Source organism: Lolium rigidum, chromosome 3 (assembly GCF_022539505.1).
Source record: "Lolium rigidum isolate FL_2022 chromosome 3, APGP_CSIRO_Lrig_0.1, whole genome shotgun sequence".
Taxonomy (NCBI): Eukaryota; Viridiplantae; Streptophyta; class Magnoliopsida; order Poales; family Poaceae; genus Lolium; species Lolium rigidum.
Genome location: NC_061510.1, coordinates 13,225,813 through 13,248,672, shown reverse-complemented (window position 1 = coordinate 13,248,672; position 22,860 = coordinate 13,225,813). Strand labels below are relative to the sequence as shown.

General features: G+C 44.0%; 3 protein-coding genes across 3 annotated transcripts; 2 read left to right on the top strand and 1 right to left on the bottom strand.

The window, feature by feature from the left end:
* The first annotated feature begins 359 nt into the window (after positions 1-359).
* Positions 360-5,270, top strand: LOC124694677 (E3 ubiquitin-protein ligase RFWD3-like). The gene is made up of 13 exons (XM_047227635.1): positions 360-748; positions 1,121-1,199; positions 1,293-1,382; positions 1,455-1,499; positions 1,631-1,675; positions 2,082-2,120; positions 2,198-2,296; positions 3,155-3,265; positions 3,353-3,486; positions 3,595-3,634; positions 4,009-4,071; positions 4,156-4,337; positions 4,451-5,270. The coding sequence occupies exons 1-13, from the start codon at positions 360-362 to the stop codon at positions 4,944-4,946; spliced, it is 1,812 nt and encodes a 603-aa protein (XP_047083591.1). The 3' UTR covers positions 4,947-5,270.
* Positions 5,271-7,466: 2,196 nt separating this feature from the next.
* On the bottom strand, positions 7,467-10,655 carry LOC124694674 (vacuolar protein sorting-associated protein 24 homolog 1-like). The gene is made up of 6 exons (XM_047227632.1): positions 10,537-10,655; positions 10,367-10,443; positions 9,100-9,202; positions 8,166-8,287; positions 7,889-8,083; positions 7,467-7,787 (listed from the first exon to the last, which is right to left on the bottom strand). Exons 1-6 carry the CDS (start codon positions 10,646-10,648, stop codon positions 7,701-7,703), a joined length of 696 nt encoding a protein of 231 aa, XP_047083588.1. The 5' UTR covers positions 10,649-10,655; the 3' UTR covers positions 7,467-7,700.
* A 9,717-nt stretch (positions 10,656-20,372) lies between these two features.
* On the top strand, positions 20,373-21,666 carry LOC124694347 (xyloglucan endotransglucosylase/hydrolase protein 31-like). The gene is made up of 2 exons (XM_047227342.1): positions 20,373-20,720; positions 20,826-21,666. The coding sequence occupies exons 1-2, from the start codon at positions 20,373-20,375 to the stop codon at positions 21,399-21,401; spliced, it is 924 nt and encodes a 307-aa protein (XP_047083298.1). The 3' UTR covers positions 21,402-21,666.
* The last annotated feature ends 1,194 nt before the right edge of the window (positions 21,667-22,860 follow it).

Sequence of the window (22,860 nt, the reverse complement as noted above, 5' to 3'; positions counted from 1 at the left end):
GCAGGTGGCGGATAGGGAGGCGGAGCGGCGCCGCCGGGCGAGGGGATTGGGGGCACAAGGACGCGAGGGATTGGGGGCTTGGGGCTAAGGTTTCCTCCGTTAGATGCTCGTTTTATACCAACGTGGTAAAAAATGAACAGATCAGATTAGACTAAGGTGAAATCAATGGCTGAGAGATACCCCTGGATTGGAGATGCTCTAACCCCACGATGGAAAACCGACGACGGCGATGGAAGTTACCAAAACCGATTTGTTCTCATGCCAAACACAGAGAAATTAAACAAAGGGAAAATCGAAAAAATCCGTTCAAGCCGGCGGTTTCGGCGCCTCCGCCCTTGCCCTTCTTCTCCGCCGCCGCCATGCCGCCGCGCTCCCGCGGCAGGCGCGCGTCGCCTCCGGCACCGATCCAGGAGGACGAGGACGTCGATTTCGAGGTCAGCTACAGCGAGGACGCGGACGGTCCGGATGAGGAGGATGGCTCGGAGGGGGGAGGTTCAGACTCGTCGTCGTCTGAGGAAAGCACGGATGTAGAGGACGGCGAAAGGTCGGATGAGGAGGGACAGTCGGAGGGCGAGTCGGAGGAAGAGGAGGAGGAGGAGGGGGAGAGTGTCGCGGAGGGGTGCGGGCCATCCGTGCCGGCTAGGGTTCCCGGCGGCGCGGCGGCAGCAGCAGCGGATAGGGCGACCAACGCCCCCAATTGCCCCGTGTGTATGGAGCCCTGGACCTCCGAAGGCGAGCATCGCATAAGGTGAGGCCGGATTGCTCGATGATTTACTGCCTGCTTCGCGTTTGCTACTTAGTTGTCAGTTTGTCACAAGAACAAGGATGCTTTTGGAGTTTTTTTTTTTCGAACTAACAAGAAATTGGAACTCTGAATGTACTTTCAAGGGTACATGGTGTCACATCAGCACTATTGTCGATGTCGCCTTGAATTTTGATGGGCCATGGCTACATCGAATGGATATATCTATTGACTGAAATAGGACTAGATTAGTCCCCAAATGTTATTATTGTTATAATGTGTCAATGACTATTGCCTGAAATTGAACTAGATCTTGCTCTGGTTGGTCTAGTATACGACGCGTACATGGCTAACTAGGTGATATACCCTATGTTGCAGCTGTATTCCTTGTGGGCATGTCTACGGCAGATCCTGCCTGGAGAGATGGTTAATGCAGCGGGGTAACATTAGTGCGACGGTACGTATGCCAAATGATAAAAATTTGGAATAACTGCGTCCATATCCTTCTGCATAATCTGCCAATCACATTATCCAATTCATTCTTTGTTAGTGCCCTCAATGTGCAAGGAGGTTTAAACATAAGGACATCATCAATCTCTATGCGACGGAGGTTGTGGTTCTAAATAATGACCTAGAAAAGGTTAGGTTTGTTTCTTCATACTGTCTGAATATTTTGTTTGACCATTAACTGAATATTGTTGCATCTCTGCAGCAATTATCGTCTTGCAGGGAAAAGGTCGAATCCCTTGCAGAAGTGGTAAGTAATATCTTTATGTCGAGCTTCTTTGAATTCCTTTTCAGTAACCTGAGTAGAAAACAGAATGCTTTCTCTTGGTGATTTGTACCAGTAATTTCCTGCTAACATTTTTCTTTTCTTCTTGGGATAAGGTCCTGAAACAAGGGAAGTTGCTTGAGGAGATAATTGCTGAGAAGGTATGCTATAGGTTGTAGCCAGCTTAGTTACTTATTGTACTGCTCAAATTCTGAATGATAACAGTTGTGTCAAGTTCATAGTGTACTGTAATAATGCACAAAGATGGTGCTCCCTCCGCGCCTAAATATAAGGTGCACTTAAATTTCACTGGTCAGGAACTTACAACTTTGACTATGATTTGTACTTATAAGATGTCCACAAAGTTTGTATAAAAATATATATGAAACAAAAGAAATTTTCAAGACGGATGCAACTATACCATTTATACATTCTTAATCCATATAATTTAGTATATATATTAGTGGTCAAAGACTACATCAAAGACCGTGCAAAAAATTGTGCTCAATAGTTGTCACTTTTGTGAGAAGCTTATGCTTATATTTACTTATGTGGTGCACGTTTCAGAATCAGAGGTCAACAGATGTTGGTGTCGCAAAAAGACAGGTAATACTATTTTAAAAATTCAAATATTAATATCGCTGTGTGAGAATATATGTGCTAAATCTTCCTCCGCTTTGAAGAAAATAGCAGAGCGCTCGGATGGAAGAACATATCTGGAACCGTCAGCCTCAGACAGAGCAGATCATAGCTCTAGCAACAGTTGCTGTTTTGTCTTAAAGGTAAATATTTGTTACAAAGTGCTATTTTTCAGTTGTGTATATTCAATATAGTATATACCACCTCCCTCTGTCAAGAAATAAGTTACTCGGATTTGTCTAGATTCGCCTGTATCTACACACTAAAACACGCCTAAATATATGTGAATCTAGACAAATCCGAGTCCCTTATTTCCGGACGGAGGGAGTACATGTTTTACTGATCATTTCTATATGGTTTCTTGTATGACCCGAAACATTTGAGTAATAGCAACTTCAAAGTAGAAATGGGATTGAGCAGGGACTTCCACATGTGATATTTTAGGGTCAATAGAACATACATACCTTTTTTTTTTTTTTTTGCATCCGAGGGTTGTTTTAGGAGGTTGATGAGAATCTCCATACGCTTCATAAGAAGTACCTATTTAATTTTGTGACTAAGGAAGCCAACTGTTTATATGGTAATTGTCAGATAATAGAACCATTACATTTGATGGTGAAAACATGTGTTCGGCACATCAGAACATGGTCAGACCCATTCTCGTGGAAAAGAAACTTAGCCTTTCGAGAAAAAAATGAAATAATACAAACTGGTACCTAATGCTTAGGTAGAGTCAAGAGGCTTTCAGAATGTGTACTGCTGATTCTCATTGCAACACCGAATTTTTGCCAGATTTAACCTTCTGCCCCAGTGCAATGACAGAAAGGACCACCTGCTGGCTGAATTCGGCATGGTAGGCAAGTGACACGTGGCACTTGTGGCCATGGCAGGTGGTCAAATCTGGCAAAAAATCCCACCAATTTTACAATTTCATTGATGGATTTTACTTGTTTCAGAATTGAATTGTGTAACTCTTATAATCTGTTACCCATATTTTGCAGAATGATTTATTTTTTGATGGAGCTCGAGTCATGGGCATAGACGCAGCTAACCAAATAATACTTGCTTCTCGAAAGGCACCTGGTGTATTTGGGGAACATGTTCTTACCAAGGTGTGTTTAAATCATGTGCTTTTGCCAAATGAATGGATGGCCACTAAATTTTGCAATACCTTATTGTGTGTGATTTACTGTCAACAGATTAATATGTCTTCCAATTATGAAGCACGTAATATACAGCTTCCCCCTGATACTAAAGTTGTCAAGGATATATGTATCTTGCCTGGTGGCTCTGCTCTATATGCATCACTGGGAAAAAGGCTATCACTTCTCAGGTTTGTCTTGAACTTATGAAAAAATGTGGTTCCTTTCTGTTTTCTTGTTGCCTTTGAGCTTGTTTGTCCTTTTTTCTTTTCAACACTTCTCATTGTATTTGAATCCAGCATGACGACTGACAGTGTTGTTCTTCAATGCTATTTGCCGGTAATAGTCTGACCTTGCAACTCTATAGCAACTTGCAACTAACGCTACTGTCGCCTTTTGTTATCCGTCTTATTTAGCAAATGAAACATGTATCTGGTATACAAATCCTGTTGTTAGCTTGTTTGGAGGTTTGATTAATGGAACTTAGTGCTGCTTGGTTATGTTACCACATGATTATGCCTACAACAGCACACATTTGACTCGCTGCAGACCCCCAAGAATCTGTGATAGAAAGGCATTTTGGTATCCCATTTGGAATTTTGGATTCACCTGCATTGGAAATGTCCTATTGATTGAACACAGTTGGATGAGAACACTTTTGTTATTTCAGATAATGCCATAATGACCTAATTATCTGTGACATTACCTTGCAGGCTCCTGCTTGGTCCTGCTCAGCACACGACTCTGCTTCACACCATATTTATGCTGGCTTGCAGGTTCAGCAGATGCCCTGATCTCAAGCGTATTAAATGTTGATACCCTTGCAAGATTTACATGAATAAATTATTTGTGTACTGTAGAATGGAATGCTTTTGGTCTTTGATACTCGTCAGACTTCAAGACCCTTGCATTCTATGGCTGGGCTATCTTCTCATCTGGTTCATACACTCCACTCAGTCACTGATAGCAGCGGTTCCAGGAAGGTTATTTCTGCTTCTGCTATCGGACCTTGCATGTGGGATGTTGATGGCAACCAAAGCAAGTATGTGACACATGGATAGTTCAATCATGTAGTTTGCGATTACTGATGTTGGTTGGTGTTTGTTTTAGAACTGCCTTTGCTGTTTTGTTGATCCATGAATTGTTTTTTCTCAGGCCAAAGTTGCTGCTAGGGGAAGATAATCAACGTGTTTGCTTCTCGCTCGCGTGTAGGCCCCCATCAAGTGATCTCTTGGTGGCCTCCTTCCGGCCAAAGTCTGATCTATCAGGAGACGTGGCTCCATCCCAAGCATATCTATCGCAAACACCGACACCGTCTGGATCAGGGAAACTGGGGTATCACACAGTCATCACAAGGACAGGAAATGCATCCTTTGCCCAAGGCAGCGCCTGTTACTCCAACGTGAGTGAAATCCGCATGTGCAAATCCTCGATCATTCCTTACGGAAACAGTCGGCACCTCTTTGCCTTTGGGGACGAGGCGTTGTGTGGGGTCCAGACCTGGGAGCTTCCTTTGTTTGGGATGCCTGCTGCTCTGCCCGCCCACCGTGAACCAATCTTTGATCTAAGGTACGCGGAAAGTCCAGCAGGAGATGGGTACCTTGGCTGCCTGAGTGATCAAAAGTTGCAGGTTTTTAGAGTTAGAAGGTAGAATGACAGGGATCCAGCACTCTTCTAGGGTTTCACGAATTTTTTACTTCAAACCTGGATTTCAGAGTCTTTTTGGCAAACCAGGTTTTTAGAGTTAGTGCTCTCTCCGATCCATATTAGCTATCACAAATAGTAGAGACAAGTGGAGTAATATGGATCCGAGGGAGTAGGTAATTAAGTGGTAGTAACATGTCTATTGTTTAGTGACTAGAATGTCAGGGATAGAAACAAAGCCCCTTTTTCTTTTCAGTAAATACAGGTTTGATCAAAGCAGAGAACTTTGTTTTACAGTTAACAGTTATTGTATGGTCCCATTTGTGTGCAACTCTGCTGATAAACGTTGGATAATAATAACAAAGGGAAGGAAGAAACATGGTTGTTAAAGGTGTGTTTGGTTCTTCTTATACAACCCGCTTTTGCTGTAGAAAAGTTAAACGCCAAAGCCAAAGGTTTTTTTTTTCTTTCATAGCAGATTTATTGGAAGCAGGCAAATTCTAGTAGTAGTGTATTTTTTAAATCAGCTCCGCCCCTGCTTTTGCTGTGTGTAAACTACAATTCAATGAAAGTTACACACTAGTGCCATCCATAAGTGGTCAACATAAAACACACTTGTGTGTGGTCACCATAGCTGGACTCAGCTTGTATGAGCTGAGATAAGCCAACTGAGCTACCAAATACAACTAAGTGAATAATCGTTTGATTTATTTCTTCTTTTAAATAAGAGTTAACAATACTGGAGGTACATAAACTGCAGATTTTTAAGACTTTGAACTGTTGTGTGCATCTTAGCTATGCAGAGATCGGGTGTAATTGCTTTCTATAAGTAATAAAGCAGCCATTATTAAAAAAAAGAAACAAGAAACAGCTCACTCTTATGTAACAGCCGAAGGAGATGGCTGGAAACAATACTGAGAAAACAGAGACGGGAAAATTTATCAGCGGGAAACCAGCATAGATATGGGATACATGTGTAGGCCTGTGTCACAAGTTCCTGCTCAATGTGTCATTGCGTATTTCGTGCAACAGCAATCTTCACTAATTGCAAATTTCTAACATCAGCTTATGGGGTGTGAAAATAACAATCTACTCCTAGTTATTACTTATTACTACATATATAGAGTTCAAGTGTGTCTCCTATATTGAAAAGCACAGAAACTAAACGGGAACCTTAAGTTAAGGGGAGTCCAATAAATCACGTTTCGTAGGCCACAAACAAACCCAGATCCATCTACAATCTCATATTTTGCCAGGAAAAATAATCAAGTCACATCTCATCTTCGCGATCAATGGCGTCTTCAAGACCTCGGCACCCGTCCACATGGCCGGACCTGCCGTCCGATCTCCTCGGCGTCGTACTTTGCGGCCTCCCTTCCCTCGCCGACCGCATCCGCCTCCGCGCCGTGTGCCGCTCGTGGCGCTCCCCCATGCTGCACCAGTCTCCGCCGCAGCTACCCTGGCTCGCCTTCCACGACGGTACCCTCTTGGACGTCTGCAACAACACCGCCCACCATGTGCGTCTTTCGGACGACGGCACGAGCTGCTACTGCGCCGGCGAGAATATGCTTTTCCTCCTGCATGGCGACGGCCACTGCTCTCTGATGAACACCTTCTCCAGCGATGTGACCCCTCTCCCCGAGCTAGCCACTCGCCTGAAGGGTTGTGACGTCAAGAGCACCAATATCATCAAGGTGGTGGTGTCCTCAGCGCCTCAAATTGTAGCGGTTCTGTTCAGGTCCACCTATGGATCCGGCATTCTGGCTTCTATCTGCCGGCCAGACGGCAAGATTCAGTCGTGCCAAGTACTGCGGACTGACCGGTACATTGGCAAGATCCGTGACATTGTTATCTTTCGTGGGAAGATCCACGCCATCACCAGGGAGGACTGTAAGCTCCTTGGTCTTCAGCTCCACAACGACGAGAAAAGGCCACGCTTCAGCAGGCGGATCCTCTGCGCTTCTGATCTCCCTCCTAGTCCCTCCCCAGGTATCTACGAGGTCGAGCGATATCTAGTGGAATCCAATAGCAAGTTGCTCATGGTGAGGCGATGGGTCAGCGACGTCTGGTACTCTGAGTACGCAAACTGGGCTCGTGAGCTCTCCGTCGTCGAGGCCGACCTGAACAGTGGCCAGTGGAACAAGGTCGACGGCCTGGAGGGGCAGGCACTCTTCGTGAGCAGGCAGTGCTCCAAGTCAGTCCCTGCTGCTGCCGCTGGAGCTCGACAAGACTGCATCTACTTCCTCGACGAGTATGGCCTTGGGGATTCTGGTGCGTACAGCATGGGAGATGGGACGATCACGCCATTGCTGCCGGAGGAGCCTGCAACTCCACTACTATCGAACAACCCCCCAGCGTGTCCAGCATGGTTTTTTCCTGTTGAAGTTTAACTCTTCTCCTCATAGCTTGCTCGCTAGCATTGTCCAGTGCTTCCAGAACCTGCAAAACTGAACAGAACATACCATTGTTTAAACTGAAGTGAAACAACAGATGAAGTGCAATTTTCAGGATTACTTAGATAATATGATTATAGAATAACTGTGTGTATTCACAAGAAGTAGAAAACCAGAAGAAATACAGGACACATCACACGAGAGATGATCCTTACAAGTTACAACAGCAATTTGACAAGTTTACGCCGGTGAATGTGGGTGAATGAATTAGATTGTCAGTGACAAAGAAAGTCATCTGTCAACTTGTGTATCATACAAACATACATTATCAAATGGACTATTATACATGTGAACACATCAATTGTCTTTTATGACCTCACTTTAGCGAGCCTTTCTCTTATCTTTTCTAGCTCATCCTCGTCGCCATCATCAACAGATTCTGCTATAGCAGTTCTCTGCACATGGTGAAAGCTCCTTGTTAAGCTAGGACTCAAGGCAGCAAAGCACATTTAAGATTGCACAATATGCACCGAAAGCACCAATTGCAGTATATTACCTCTACAGGTTGACTTGTCGAAGGTTGCGTGACCTGCTCTTTTTCTTTCCGGACAGCCTCTGGAAGTTGGGAAGCAGTCTCCCCGGCAATTGCAGAAAGGACCTTATCAACCTCCTCGTCAATCTCCTCCTCCATGTCCTCATTGTCCAGTGCTGAATCCACCGCGTCATTCACCATTTCTTCGATGACACCAGCCTGCACAGCAGCAACCATGAAGCCAGAACTGGTACTAGTATAACAAAACAAAAGAGAAATCTTTGCAAGAGGTCTGGTATACCTTTGTCATCTCTTTGCTGAATTCCTGCATAGTGACAGCTACCTCTGGGGCTTTCATAAGGTTGTTGACAAGCTTCATCACTTCGGTGCTCTTGGACAAATGACCCACTGTTCTGGTAGTGGCTGAAAGATTACAAAACATGGCAATACATTAGTACAAACCTCAGTTCATAATGAAACAGTTGCATAACCAATGGAACACTGGCTCTTGTGATAAGCTAAACCAAGCTAGTCACATAAATACTTATTCTTCCAACTTGTAAGCAAGAAACGGGGAATGATATATGTAATTTCAAGCTCAAGTCATGGGATTCACGAACAATAGCACTTGCAAGTACCATGGCTGGTACATTCGCGACGAAGTAAGCTTCAATACCCATTCTGTAGCATCTACATATTAATGTTGACATTAGTGTCTGTCATGTATTCACGAGCAAGCAACAAAGGATGATATAGGTCATCTGAAGCTCAAGCCACATGATTCATGAGCAATACCAGCACTTGAAAGTAGACTGGCTGGTATACAAAATACAATCAGAGCAATTAAGCTTTAACACACATTCTGTACCAGCTGAGGAAGCAGAGTCAACATATTCGTGAGCACATTACTGTATTTCCTGCATTATTATAGACTAAAGCCAGTTCTTGGGCTAAGGTTAAGTTTTATATCATGATCCATAGAAGCTTGAGGTCCGGTCAACTCCCACCTCGATTGAGGAAGTTTAAACTAGTATGAAGATCAGCACGTTTGTTTAGAAAAAAAAGATGCACATTAACTGGACTGATTTTCAGAACTTGTGTAGCATTAATGGCACACTGTGAAGACTGAAGACACATATATCCCGAGCAACCAACCATATATGTCTAGCATTTTACCAACTGTCTACCATGATAGCTAGATAGAGGCCATGGGTGAGCTTGAGATAGCTCTTTACCGACAATTTCGCCAAGGTGCATGGAGATGGAGTTGAGCTGGGCCTTGTTCTCGTAGAGCCGGTTGACCGCCTTCCTCGACCGAACCACCTCTTTGGCCAGCGCCTGAAAAGGGAAATCGTCGTCAACACACAGATAGATACCTTCTTTTTTTAGGCTGAACAGTGGCTCCAGTATGTATTTTTATGAATTTTGAAATAAGGATATGTACTGGTAGAGGTGCTAGAGGTTAGCAACCAAAACGAGAAATACAAGGCCTTAAGCCCACTAAAGCTAAGTTAGCAAAAATTATTCACACAGTCTGCTATGCCAATGTATGCCTTTTGGACTGCCTTGTGTTTAAGGAGAGTCGTCTCAACCTTAATTTTTTTCCTGCAGCTATATAAAATTGGCTGCACTCCCGAGTCATCCAGATTGCCCAAGCTACCAGCATGATGATCTCCATGCAAAAGGGCTTATCAGTGGCAGTTTTAAGACTCGGCATGGTGACTTGGATATTGTGATGAGTGGCATAAGGAGGCACCCAATTAGGACATAGGTACTGCCAGCAGTTTACAGCAGAAGGACATTGAAAGGACAAGGGAGTTTAGTCATCCATGAAGAAGCTGTTGTGCTGTAGCATTGCTCTGGTAGTTAACCTATTATGCAAAAGAAGCCAAAAGAAAACTTTGTACTTCTGTTTTTAGAGGGAATATTGACAGCACCCCTTCCATAACCATTTCAAAACGGGTATGATCTCTTCATGCCCCATTTGGGATTTATATATATGCCTTAGACACCTTGAAGGATGTCATACGACCTGGAGTATGCTGGGCCTCTAAACCAGTAACAATAGTCTGGAGTTCATAGAACTCATCCAAACCTTCGTCAGGGAGAGGCAAGTGGGAGTGTTCAGATAAATCAGCTGTGTGCTTTGAAACATCCTCATTCTTTGCAAAAAAAAAAAAAAAAAAAAAACAAATGCGACTTTTTTTTTTCTTGTAAAGGAATTGATCTCCGCTGATCCTTCCAAAGTACCAGAGGTTTTCCATCTCCGAAGCTACAGTTTGCCACCCCTATGAATAGAGTTGGAAATTTTAAGCAGTCCCTCCACCAAAAGGATATGTTTGGAGTCCTTCAAATCAGTAGTGTAGTATAATTCCCATACCAAGTTCACCCAAGGCAGATCGGCTCGATTGTAAAACTTATGAAGGTGCTTCGTGAGAAGGCATCCATTCTGCAATGATAAATACAGTAGGCATCATCGATGTCCAGTCCATTATAAATCACCTTGGCCGATCCGATGTCGTCGCGCTTGGCGGCCTCCCTGATGGCCTTCTCCACCTTCTTCTGCTCCTTCTCCACGTCTGCGCCGCCCACACCCGAATCGCCCCATCAGTTCGTCGTCCAGAGCTCCGGAGCCAGCTAGTGAAGATCGAACAGGGGGAGAGGAGGAGCACCTCGGATCTGTCGCTCTATGTTGCGGCCCTCGTTGCGGAGGCGGCGCTGCCACTCGCGCAGCTGCTGCTGCGGCGTCGGCTTTGGCTTCAGAAGGCTCTTCACCGCCTCCATCCCCGCCGCTCCTCCGTGCTCCGGTACGGCTCAGTAGGGAAAGGAAAACGCCGACGCGCGAGGCAAATCCTATTCACCGCTTAACGCGGGCGTTACCGCGGGCGCCGCATACCCTCAAGTCATTTTGGGCCTTGGCCAGTTTATTCTTCGCTGTTAATTTTATCTTGCTCACGTGACCTTGTGTCGCTGTTTTTTCCACGTTCTCTCTACGTTGGTCTCCTTGAATTTCTTTGTTCAGCTTCCTTGCTTGTCAATATTCTTTTTATTTTTTCGCAAATTATTTTCACTTAATTTTTTTTCTTTCCTGTTTTAATTTTTAATTTTTCCTATTTTCATATGCATTATTATTCTTCTCTTTTCTATTCTCCTTTTTCGTTTTCCTTTCTATATTTTTGTTTTTCAATAAAAAAATCATGGTCAAAATATATTTAGAAGAAAATGTTATGGGTTCAAACTTTATCCACTCCCTTTAAAAAATTGTTCACCGAATTCGAAAAGTATTCTCCGTTCTGAAAAATGTTCATGGGTTAAAAAGTATTAAAAAAATTTCCTTTTTTTTTTCTCCCTTTATATTTTTCCTTTTCTTCATAAAAATCTAACATTTTTATTTTTGAACATGTTTTAAATATGAACATTTTTTTTGAACATTGTTAATAGGAATATTTTTATTTTTTTACATTTTTGAATATGAACATTTTTATTTTTGAACAGTTTAAAAATATGAACAATTTACTAATTTGAACATTTTTAAATTCAAATAATTTTAAAACTTAAACATTTTTTAAATAGAACATTTTCAAATCTAAACAATTTTCGCGTTTGAACATTTTTAAATATGAACATGTTTTAAAAATGAACATTTTTATTTTTGAACATTTTTAATACGATCATTTTTTATTTTTGAAATTTTTTAATAAGAACATTTTTGATTGTGAACATTTTTATTTTTGAACATATTAAAAATATGAATAAATTTTCTAATTTGAACATTTTTAAATTAAAACAATTTAAAATTTGAATTTTTTTCTATCAGAACATTTTCAAAATTGAACATTTCGTAGGTTTGATCATTTTTCGAATTTTAAAAATATTTGTTTGAAAATCTTTTGAAATAAGGTAGAATGTTTCGTTGATTCAAAAGATATTCATATGTTTGTTAAAAAAAATATTTGAATGTTTGGTTTTTCAAAGCAATGATTTAATATTTTTTAAATAAATGTAAACTTAATAATTTGTTCAGATCTATTAAATAAAAAAATATAGAAAATAGAAAGTAAAAATATGTATGGGTTCTAATATTCATGGTACAAAAATATACATGGAACAGATTCGGACTAAAAAATGTAATTAATGTTGCATATCAATGTATTCGTACCCTACGGGCGGAATGGAACGTAAAAAAAGCTACGCACGGTTGTTGGACTTTCCTTGAACTCACTTGCTTTCCTAAAACACACATACTTGTACCGTACATTTGGAGCGGTCTTGGGTCCGACCGAGAATAAAGGAGACGCTAATGCTTTTCGGGCCGGCCCAGTAACGCGGACCCTTCAGGCGGGGATTCCAGCTCGCGCCCCTTAATGCGGGGAATAGGTAATCCCGACGCGCGACCACCAAGAAGTCGCTGCTGCCGTGACTCTGCCGCTGCAAAAGGGCCAAAAGGTGCCTGGGCTTGGGCTTTGTACGTGGGATCCTTAGACCTTGTTCAGTGACGACGAAGCCCACTTAGTCCACGGTTGTTTTAGCCCACCTACATTGCATAGTGTCATCATGGTTAAACGGGCGCACACAAACCTTAAAAAAAGTGACACACACACAATCTCTCAATAAAAAACACTCACACACAAAATAACACTTTTTATGAAGGCCAAAAGGCGAGGGATTATAAGTGGTCAACCCTCCTACCCAACACACTCTTCCTCCTACCATACACGAGCACGACACGTCGGGCGCCATCTTCGGTGGATGGCTTCTGGTGTCAACGATGTGAGGATCAGATAATCTCCGTAGAAAAGAGGAAGATGAGAAAGGGTCAGACATAATACTATAAAAAAAAACAAGCATGCCTAGATCAGAAAGAATCCGGATGGTATAGACACTTCCTCTAGATCCATCATCCTGAGGATCGAGGAGATCGAAAGAGCCACCGCATCGGGTGGGTGGGGGACATCTAGAGGAACCTTCTTCTCCACCGCCTTCACCATCATCGAAGTCAAAGCCGTCACGGCTCGATGTCCAAACTATGAAAACCTCACATTTCTGAAGTATGCAAAATAAGTTTCCAGGGTTCCCGTCTCTCCTGCTACCGCAGGACGCAGAAACCAATTAGAGGGTGGGCACACCTCCCCGCGCCCTCAGTTGTGATAAAAAAATTGCTAAATAAGTAATACATATATATGTAGCCAATATTTCTTAAATTAAGGGTACAATTTGTTTTTCTCAAATTTTGGGGTGGGCCATGGCCCACTAGGCCCACCCTGTAGGTATGCCCCTGGATGGAACCTTGGTACACCGGTGGTCGGACGTCTATGTCCTCCCACGAAATTTGATTTAATGTGGTCTCATGGTTTTTGTAGTTTGTTTTTGCTACCTATCTTCACAAGAACTTAATAATCGCCCTCCATAAACATTATTTATCGTAAGGTTCCTCCTAATATCATCTCTCATGAGAATAAAATAACCGAGTTATTAGATGAGAAATAGGCCATTATCAAAACAATCCAAACCACAGAAACAATTTAAGTAACAATCAACGCTAACTCTCATTTGAATGATAATTAAGTTAGAGTATCCTAGGACCGTTAGTTTGTATCATGATTCGTGTGTCACTTCAATCATTTAATTTACAAGAATCCCATGTAAGTCATGTAAGTTGCAAATACATTGAAACTGTGATTTCTTCATGTGGACATGGGTTCTAACTAAAAAAAATGTTCACGTCTAACTAAAAAAATTTGTTCCTTATATAAAAAAGAAATGTCAAATGGTACAAATAATTTTTCATTTACCAAAAAAATCGTTGGATGGTTATCTGACTAAAATTTAACATAATTCCCATTCAAATTAAATTTGGACGCACTCTGTAAGTATAACTAAAAAATATATGGAAACAGTAAGATAAGATATGGGGTCACAAGATGAGACCAAAACACGGAAGAAGGCAGAAATCGCAGTGGTGCGAAACATGACAAGACGGCGATAATGCACAATGCAAAACCGCATATTGACATTTTCGTGGGCTGCATTCAGCAAGCGTATAAAGACATACTTCCTTATATGCATGATTCTCTTGCAACGGATTTGGACCAGAAGCTGCTCTGCCATCGATTCCCAACAACTGTACTGCGTGGTAGCCAATGAATGGGGCTAGTGGCCTAACCATACTGTTTCTGTATTTTCACACAGTAATGTGCCACATAGCTGAGGTTCTTCAGTAGTTGAGTGTCGGCCAATGCAGCCAAACGGGCAGGTTTGTTCTCCTGTGTGTGCCACATAGGTCAGAGTGTGGCCATCTTCCAGAGGTGGTCAGCTCGTCGGGCCATAGGATTACATGATTAGTCAGTTATACTATTAGTTAGGGTACAAATGAACTATAGCTAGGATACACACATAGGTCGATCAGTGCACAGTTTTAGTGGTATGATTAGTTCGTTACCTACTTAGCTTAGGGGTTGGCTAGCTTAGCTTAGGGCTGAGGACGGCTCAACCAACTCGTACGATTACATCAACAGTGAAAGAAGATACCCAAGGGCCCATCCGTTTTATCGGCCGGCTGCACGCATGTAGCTTGATCTCTTAATTTTGTTAAACCAGTTAACCCCACGATGGAGCTCTTGCATGCACGTTCTGCCATGAGCATGTCCAAGTCACCTTTGAAATTTTGAGCGCACATATATATGCAGATTGATCGAGATCTAGAAAGATCAATCGGTGCAGCTAGCCGTCGCAAACTAATGACTTAATTAATCTGGTACACACATGCATCTACAGGACGAAAGATTCATATAATCTCATCATCGAGCGACTGATCGATCATCCTTGTCCTCTTTCAGCTAACCTAGCATGTTCGTTCTACTCTTTTGCAATGATAACCTTTCTTTCTCATTCCCTAAAAAAGTTTTTTTCGTCTAAACAGCTGAGGTACCACCTTGGGTGGCACACATGCTTTGACTCTGGCGAGCAGATCCTTGGAGCTGCATCATTGTGCTAGTTCTACCCTTTCGGCAAGGTTTGTGGAACGCGGAGGATCCTTTGTTGCGGTGTGCTGGTCCCATGGTTTCACTCGACGGGTGGTTGCAGACGGCTACTCCCATATGTTGCAAAGGCGAAGCATAGGGTCGTGGGCGGTGTTGCTGCTTCCTGACCGTGTTTTCCAAAGCCAGAGTGGTCCAACTTTGGTTCTTTGCGGATTGGATTCTCCCTCTTGTGGTGCGGCCAGCGTCCATGTCTTGTCTTGAGTGGCGGGTGTTTTGGTCTATTCTTACGTTTGTATGGTTGAACTATCTATCAATGCATCAAGACGCAAGTTTGATACAACAACACAAACAAACAACAACCAAGCCTTTCAGTCCCAAACAAGTTGGGGTAGGCTAGAGTTGAAACCCATAAGATCTCGAAGCCAAGTCATGGTTCCGGAATGTGGATAGCTAACTTCCACGCACCCCTATCCATGGCTAAATCTTTGTCGATATGCCAAACCTCCAGGTCTCTCTTAACGGACTCCTCCCATGTCAAGTTTGGTCTACCACGACCCCTCTTAACATTCTCAACACGCTTTATCCGTCCGCTATGCACTGGCGCTTCCGGAGGCCTCCGTTGGATATGTCCAAACCATCTGAGACGATGTTGGACCAGCTTCTCTTCAATCGGTGTTACCCCAACTCTCTCCCGTATATCGTCATTCCGTACCCGATCCTTTCTTGTGTGGCCACATATCCATCTCAACATGCGCATCTCTGCTACACTTAACTGTTGGATATGTCGTCTCTTCGTTGGCCAACACTCCGCTCCATACAACATCGCAGGTCGGATAGCTGTCCTATAAAACCTGCCTTTTAGCTTTTGTGGCACTCTCTTGTCACATAGTACGTCAGAAGCTTGGCGCCACTTCATCCAACCAGCCTTGATTCGGTGGCCCACATCTTCATCGATATCGCCATCCTTCTGCAACATGGATCCCAAATATCAAAAAACAAATTGTCGATAAAGTAATTCATGTGCACACTAGTTTATCTATAATTGTGATTTTACTACCCTCCAGCCCTACATTTTTAGCCTTCATTTTCTATCTAAATCTATGATAAGTATTTAGGACCAAATTGATTATTTGATTTCATGGCAAGTATCGACTTTTCACGTATGGTAAGGAAAATCATATGTTGGTAGCTAGACATAATATCACGGTATATTCAAGCTTTATCCCAATACCCAGGGATCAACAAAAACATAGAGAACAAACACTTGGTTGCATAATTAAAAGTGTGGGCGTACCCTTAAGCCATTGTCTCACTAATGGATTGAACTTTTTAATAAAATCAGAACTAATATTGAAAAGTTTCATAAAAAACTGAATTGTTTTACAAATATATAAAGATGATTTCGATAAGCGTGTAAAATTTGGTTGGAAAACATGTTGCGTTTTGGGGTATGCAGAAGACATAAAAATTGGTTCCAAATAGACTTTAAAATATTTGTAATTACATGGCTTTGGACTTGTTTTTTTTTTTGAGTAGGTCACGAACCAAGAGACAATTTTGGTGAAGTGAAATAAGGTGAAGTTATATATTTTTTTAAATAAAATAGAAGTGTACACTACATTTATAAATCTATGCTGCACTTCTTTTTATTAGAAACTATGCAAGCAAGCATATTGCTATATCATACAGAGCTTGTTGGTTTGGGGAATCCTAGAGGCTTGAGAGACGGTTTGGTTCGGTTAGTTAGTTGCATCGCATGCATTTGCCTGCCGGGTCAATCAGAAGATGATTGATAAAGCTGCATAGTTATCCGTGCATGACTATTTTCCAATTATTTGACACTAGAAAGTGCTAGCCCTATGAACTTTTATTTAGGAGGGAGGTCATTATCCAAATCAGTGAAGGAGGTTGCTTTCTACGTACATGCATGTACGTGTGGATCAAGGTGAATAGCGGTTTCCGCCTTCTGACGTCCAAACTTGAGACGCTTCCATATTTAATACATGCCGACACGATAAAGGTACTACCACAATGTTCTTCTGGCCATGCATGGGCCACAACCACATAGTGGCAAAGACTGTACGAATGCAGGGCCTTTGTAAAACAAGTTTATTTTATAAGAAATGGTTTGATTTAATTGATAAACTTGATTATAAGTTTATTTGGCAAAATAAAATAAAATAAATAAAGGGAACACATGGACGGATGAAAATACATTGTTATCAGAAAGCCAGTGGAAGTCATCAACTCTATATCCACCATTCATCTTATTTTTTCTTCACGCCGCTTGCGAAGAAATTGTAGAAGAGCATATCGATCTGCACATGATGAACTAACATTAAAGATTTCGAAAAGCCAATTGAGTTGTAATCCTCCCTTTTCCAGCGCTAGGTGGAACCTGAAAACGTCCAACCGACTATGAACAGGGCCACAACTCTTTTTTAAACAGAAGGCATTACATATGGTTTTACATAAGGCCACAAACGGAAAGATCGCCTCACCCAAACACACATAACAGGCAAGAAGAAAAATATAGAAAAAATAACTTGAAGGTTGAGGCCCTTGGCTATCCGCGTAATAAAATCACCGGAGAAGACATGCCGTGAACCTAGGATCACCACCATATAAAGATCATGCCTTCATCAGCTCCTAGCTCGATGTCATTGTCATGTCATGTGCCTCACCTTCTCAAAAGACCTTCACGCCTTCTCGACATGGGTCAAAGGGCAAAACACCATTCGGTGGCAGAGTAGTTCATCCTAGAGCATAAATGACCAGTACCAGTGAAAATAATATCGAGCTCGGCCACCGCTTAATGCGAGCTACCTGCGGGCATAGTTGACGCAGGCAACACCGACCACCTGACAATACATATACTTACTCGGGATTACAGACGATCGATGTTCGACATTTATCGTGGTTATCAAGGTGTATCTTTGACCACCAATTTGTTGTACTATGTCCTCGACACCTTAAAATGTAACTATAAATTTTACTCTTCAAACAAAATCTGTACTCCATCCACCCTAAATTTGGTGGCCCCATTCATTTTTATTGATCAACTACTTACAACATTAACTACTTCCTCCATTCACAATTAGTTTGCATTATCAGTTTAGTCAAAGCCAAACTTTGTAAAGTTTGACAAAATATTTAGAAAAAAAATTCATAAATTATAGTTTCATAATATATATGCATTTGGTATTATGGAGGTTGATATTTTTTTTTGTCAAACTTAGCATGGTTTGATTTGGACTAAACCGAGAACCCGGAGTAAATTAAACAGAAGTAGTATAATATATAGTTATGCCATCTTCACAAAATTAGTACAAAGATATAACAAACGGAACAATTTTACAAATCAAATGCTAATATACTATTTAAACATTGTTAACCCAGCGGTAAAAGTGGTGCATCAAAAACCATGTAAAATGAAGCGTGACTTAGATTTTAAGATGGAAATAGTATAGTACATCTTGTGAAATTTTGCAAAGGGTAGAAAAAAGTTATGTGTAACTCGACTATTTGTCTTTTTTCGATAAAGGGAATATATTAATATCAAAAGATACCAATTACACCCAGCCTCTGCAATAACGCCCCACCCTAATGGCAGTACGGATGCACACAGCCAAAAAAGAGAAAAGAAAACTAAGAAATAAAAGTCCCGCTACAGCCTTCTAGACCTAGAAACAGCAATACAACCACCACCATGACAACACCTAAAGTACAGACTCTCCAAAAGCGACGCCTCCAAAAAGGAAACAGTGCACCAGCGCCATCGTCGCCCGACCAAAGGTCTTAGGATTTCTCCCTGAAGATAGTCTCCACTCTCAAAACAATACCTCCAACAAGAATATTGCCAGGCACAACCAGTTAAGGCCAGACCTTGGGTTTTCACCCTGAGAGGTAAGACTCCGAACTTCCCCTGTGCTGCCGCCCCCACATGCATATCACTGCTGCAAGCCCGGAACGCCAAGCAGATCCCTCAGCATCACGTTGACTCGAACCTCCTTTAGTCAGTCTCCCTCCGGAACCAAACGGTCGGAATAAAAACATGGGTGCGCGCGACCGAATACCACCTGATCCAGCAAACTGCAGTCAAAATATGCATTGTTCCATTCGCCAGCGGAGCGTTCCGGAACTCATCTCTCCAGCCAGATCAAAGCAAACTGACCTCCGGTAGATCTCCATCTTCGCTTGCGAGAAACTCGATTATTTGTCAACCAGACATTATTACATGCCTTTTATTTTTGAGATGAGATTATTGTATGGTACTAGTAATTGGTTACTATAATAATGTCATATGATGTAGTGTACAGTCGTAGTACTGTGTAAGTGGCGGATCTACATGTACATGTCCTTTGATACGACACGACTTAAATCCAGAGTACGTTAATTACTGAAAGCGCCAATACCGGGTCATCGTGGTGGGGGTTATCGTCAGTTATACTCGGCAGGGTACTATTCTATGTACGCCGTCGTAGCTAGGTAATGATTGCTAACATGGTCCGATCGAGCGGGACGACTCTCCTCTAATTTCCACGCTAGCTACATGTAGCTGCACTGCATGTGATCGATGGGCTGACGCCGACGCCCCAACACACATTATTCAGCTCATGTTACTTTCTGATCTATTCATGATATGCGAATTGCATGTTAATCTGCCAATTAGTGGCTGATGGTGGCCTGACAGTACTGCTAAATTCGCCATCAGCAGCTCGATCGTACCTCATATATCTGATTATAAGAGTGCATAATTAGCTTGTTCCTTCGGTGAGACGCAATGTCTCTCTAATGGAAAATAAGGTCCAATTTTCAGAGTAAAAAAGCTGCTTGATTTGATCATCTTGTGTCAGTTCGGCGTTAAATTCAGGTTAGGTGACATGTCTAATACTTGCACGTACGAGCCGGCCAGCCAGTAACCGATTTTCAGCCTCGGGCTTATTAACCAGCAGACAAGTTAGGTTCGCAATTTGGCAAAAAGTTTTGGCCATCAAAGGAGAGCAATATATGCAGAAAACATGGGGATCGAATTCTGCGGTTTGCAAACGAATATATATAGGAGTATGATAATATATTACATATTTCCACAAAGAGGGGGTCAGCTCCTTAAATCGAGATGCGTGTTTAGTTAAATTGGTCAATTGTTTCGGCCAAATTCCCTGATTTGGTCCAGGCAAACTTTGACTGCAGAGATGCCGGGAATGCCTGGATAGTTGCCAACTTTTGTGTTATCAATTTCCTATCTCCACCGCGCGCGCGCCCTTTCCGCAAGTAAAAAAGTCGATCGTCATGTCTTGTGTCAACTACTAATGAAATCTCATCATCGTCGTCAGTACGTCTATGATCACCTGTGTGTAATCAACTCTGCAGCACCAATTGCGGCTGAGATTAGCTAATGTGCATGTGGGACCCGCTCACCTCGCTCCTACAAATAGCCGCCAACGCAAGCAGCTTGGAGTAGAAGACACACTCTCCAGTCTCCACTCTTCACTCCACTGCAGCTCGATCACTCTACTCTGTAGAAGATGGTGCTGCAGATTAGGCCCGATAATGCGATCCCGCATCGTCTCCTATCTGCAGCAGTACTGCTTGGAATCCTGATGGTGCTGCTGCCGGGGCCGGCCGAGGCACAGCCATCTCCTGGGTACTACCCGAGCTCCATGGTGAGGTCCACGCCATTCTCGCAGCCCTACAGCATCCTCTGGGGCCCGCAGCACCAGTCTCTCTCCTCCGACCAGACCGCCCTCACCCTCTGGCTCGACCGCTCCTCCGGCAGCGGCTTCAAGTCCAAGCGCGCCTACCGGAACGGCTACTTCGGCGTCTCCATGAAGGTCCAGCCGGGCTACACCGCCGGCGTCAACACCGCCTTCTACGTCAGTAACCAATGCCTCCGACGAGATTGCTCATCGATACGATCCATTGAGTTTTCTCTCTTCCAAAACTGATGCAAGAAAAAAAAAGCGTTTCTTCATTTGCAGCTGTCGAACACGGAGGTGTACCCGGGGTACCACGACGAGATCGACGTGGAGCTGCTGGGCACCATCCCCGGCGAGCCCTACACGCTGCAGACCAACGTCTACGTGCGCGGCACCGGCGACGCGCGCCCGATCGTGGGGCGGGAGATGCGCTTCCACCTCTGGTTCGACCCCGCCGCGGCCTTCCACCACTACGCCGTGCTCTGGAACCCCGACGAGATCGTCTTCCTCGTCGACGACGTGCCCGTGCGCCGCTACCAGAAGAAGGTGGAGGCCACGTTCCCGGAGCGCGAGATGTGGGCGTACGGCTCCGTCTGGGACGCCTCTGACTGGGCCACCGACAACGGGCGCTACAGGGCAGATTACAGGTACCAGCCCTTCGTGTCCGGGTTCAGGGAGTTCAAGGTGGCCGGCTGCGAGGTCGGCGCGCCGGCGTCGTGCAGGCCTGTGGCGGCGGGGCCTGGAGGCGGGTTGAGCGCGCAGCAGGGTGCCGCCATGAGGTGGGCGCAGCAGAGGTCCATGGTCTACTACTACTGCCAGGATGGCTCCAAGGATCGCTCCAACTACCCTGAGTGCTAGCCTGCTACTACCTCAAGTTCAAGCTCATCAGAAACTCGACACAGCGGCGGTGGAGGAGCTGCCCTTCCGTTATCTTGAAATGGTTGAGGCGTACGTACCAATATATGTATAGTGTGATCGATACTATGATTCGGTTGTGTATATGTGTGTGCGCGAGGTCAAGCAGCTGCTGGACGTGTCTAAGCTATTTGTGATACGACTTTGGTGTATGGACTGAACTGGTCAAGCACCCTTAATTTGGCTCCAACCAACAAAACAATGTATGATTGTACTAGATCTGTATGAGGTATCTTTTCTTTTTTTTTGAGGGGAAAGCCAGGGATTTATTCAACTTGAACAAAAGAAGGTACAGAGTATGGAGGTTCACGACGCTTGTCTCCGGATGAACGTCGACTCAGGGCCCACCTCAAACACGCTTACCTGGGCCTGGCCTCCCTCGAGCGCACTATGGCTCGACAACGGGCCAAGATTGCCTGGCTCAAGGAGGGGGACGCCAACACGGCCTTCTTCCACCAGCATGCGGCGTACAGGCGCCAGAAAAATGTGATCCATAGCATGCAGGTTGAAGGCGCGGTCATTTCGGACCATGCGGCCATGGCTGAAGTGGCTTTCTCGCACTTTGAGGGCCTGCTGGGCACCTCGGTCGACAGGCTGCACTCGCTGGACTTGGATTTCCTGGGCACCCACCCGGAGGATCTATCTGAGCTCGAGGTAGCATTCACCGAGGACGAGGTTTGGGAGGTGATTCGGCGACTGCCAGCGGGCAAGGCGCCAGGACCGGACGGCTTCACGGCTGAGTTCCTGCAGAAATGCTGGAGCGTAGTCAAGGGCGATTTCATGGCTGCCTTTGACAAGATGTACACGATGTGTGGGCGCGGGTTCCAGGGTCTTAACCAGGCCCTACTAACCCTGCTGCCTAAGCGCCCTGACGCGGCTGCTCTGGGTGACTACCGGCCGATCAGCCTTATCCACATCTTCGCCAAGCTGGTGGCGAAGACGTTGGCTAACCGTCTGGCCCCCCGGATGGAATCTCTTGTGGATCGCAACCAGTGTGCGTTCATTCGCAGACGTTGCATTCATGACAACTTTATGTTGGTCCAGCAGACTGCTAGATTCCTCCATCGGGAGAAGCAGCCGAGAGTGATGCTCAAGTTGGATATCGCTCGCGCCTTCGACTCTGTTTCGTGGGGTTTCCTTCTGGATGTCCTGCGCAAACTCGGGTTCGGCCCTAGGTTTTGCGAGTTGGTGTCCATCCTGCTGTCCACAGCCAGTACTAGGGTGTTGCTCAATGGCGAGCCAGGCCCCCCCATATGGCATCGGAGGGGTCTGAGACAGGGAGATCCCCTGTCGCCATCGTTGTTTGTTCTGGTGATGAACTCGCTCAACAAGCTCTTGGCGAAGGCCATCGAGCTGGGTGTCCTAAGACGTCTTGCTAGACGAGACTTGATGACTTCGGTCT

Excerpts from the sequence above, each read along its gene's own strand:
- LOC124694677 (XM_047227635.1), top strand. The coding sequence starts at position 360 with ATGCCGCCGCGCTCCCGCGGCAGGCGCGCGTCGCCTCCGGCACCGATC. Across the intron at positions 1,500-1,630 it reads TCGAATCCCTTGCAGAAGTG|GTCCTGAAACAAGGGAAGTT; the intron begins GTAAGTAATATC and ends TCTTGGGATAAG. Across the intron at positions 3,266-3,352 it reads GGGAACATGTTCTTACCAAG|ATTAATATGTCTTCCAATTA; the intron begins GTGTGTTTAAAT and ends TACTGTCAACAG.
- LOC124694674 (XM_047227632.1), bottom strand. The coding sequence starts at position 10,648 with ATGGAGGCGGTGAAGAGCCTTCTGAAGCCAAAGCCGACGCCGCAGCAG. Across the intron at positions 9,203-10,366 it reads ACGACATCGGATCGGCCAAG|GCGCTGGCCAAAGAGGTGGT; the intron begins GTGATTTATAAT and ends TTCCCTTTTCAG. Across the intron at positions 7,788-7,888 it reads CGACAAGTCAACCTGTAGAG|AGAACTGCTATAGCAGAATC; the intron begins GTAATATACTGC and ends CACCATGTGCAG.
- LOC124694347 (XM_047227342.1), top strand. The coding sequence starts at position 20,373 with ATGGTGCTGCAGATTAGGCCCGATAATGCGATCCCGCATCGTCTCCTA. Across the intron at positions 20,721-20,825 it reads GCGTCAACACCGCCTTCTAC|CTGTCGAACACGGAGGTGTA; the intron begins GTCAGTAACCAA and ends CTTCATTTGCAG.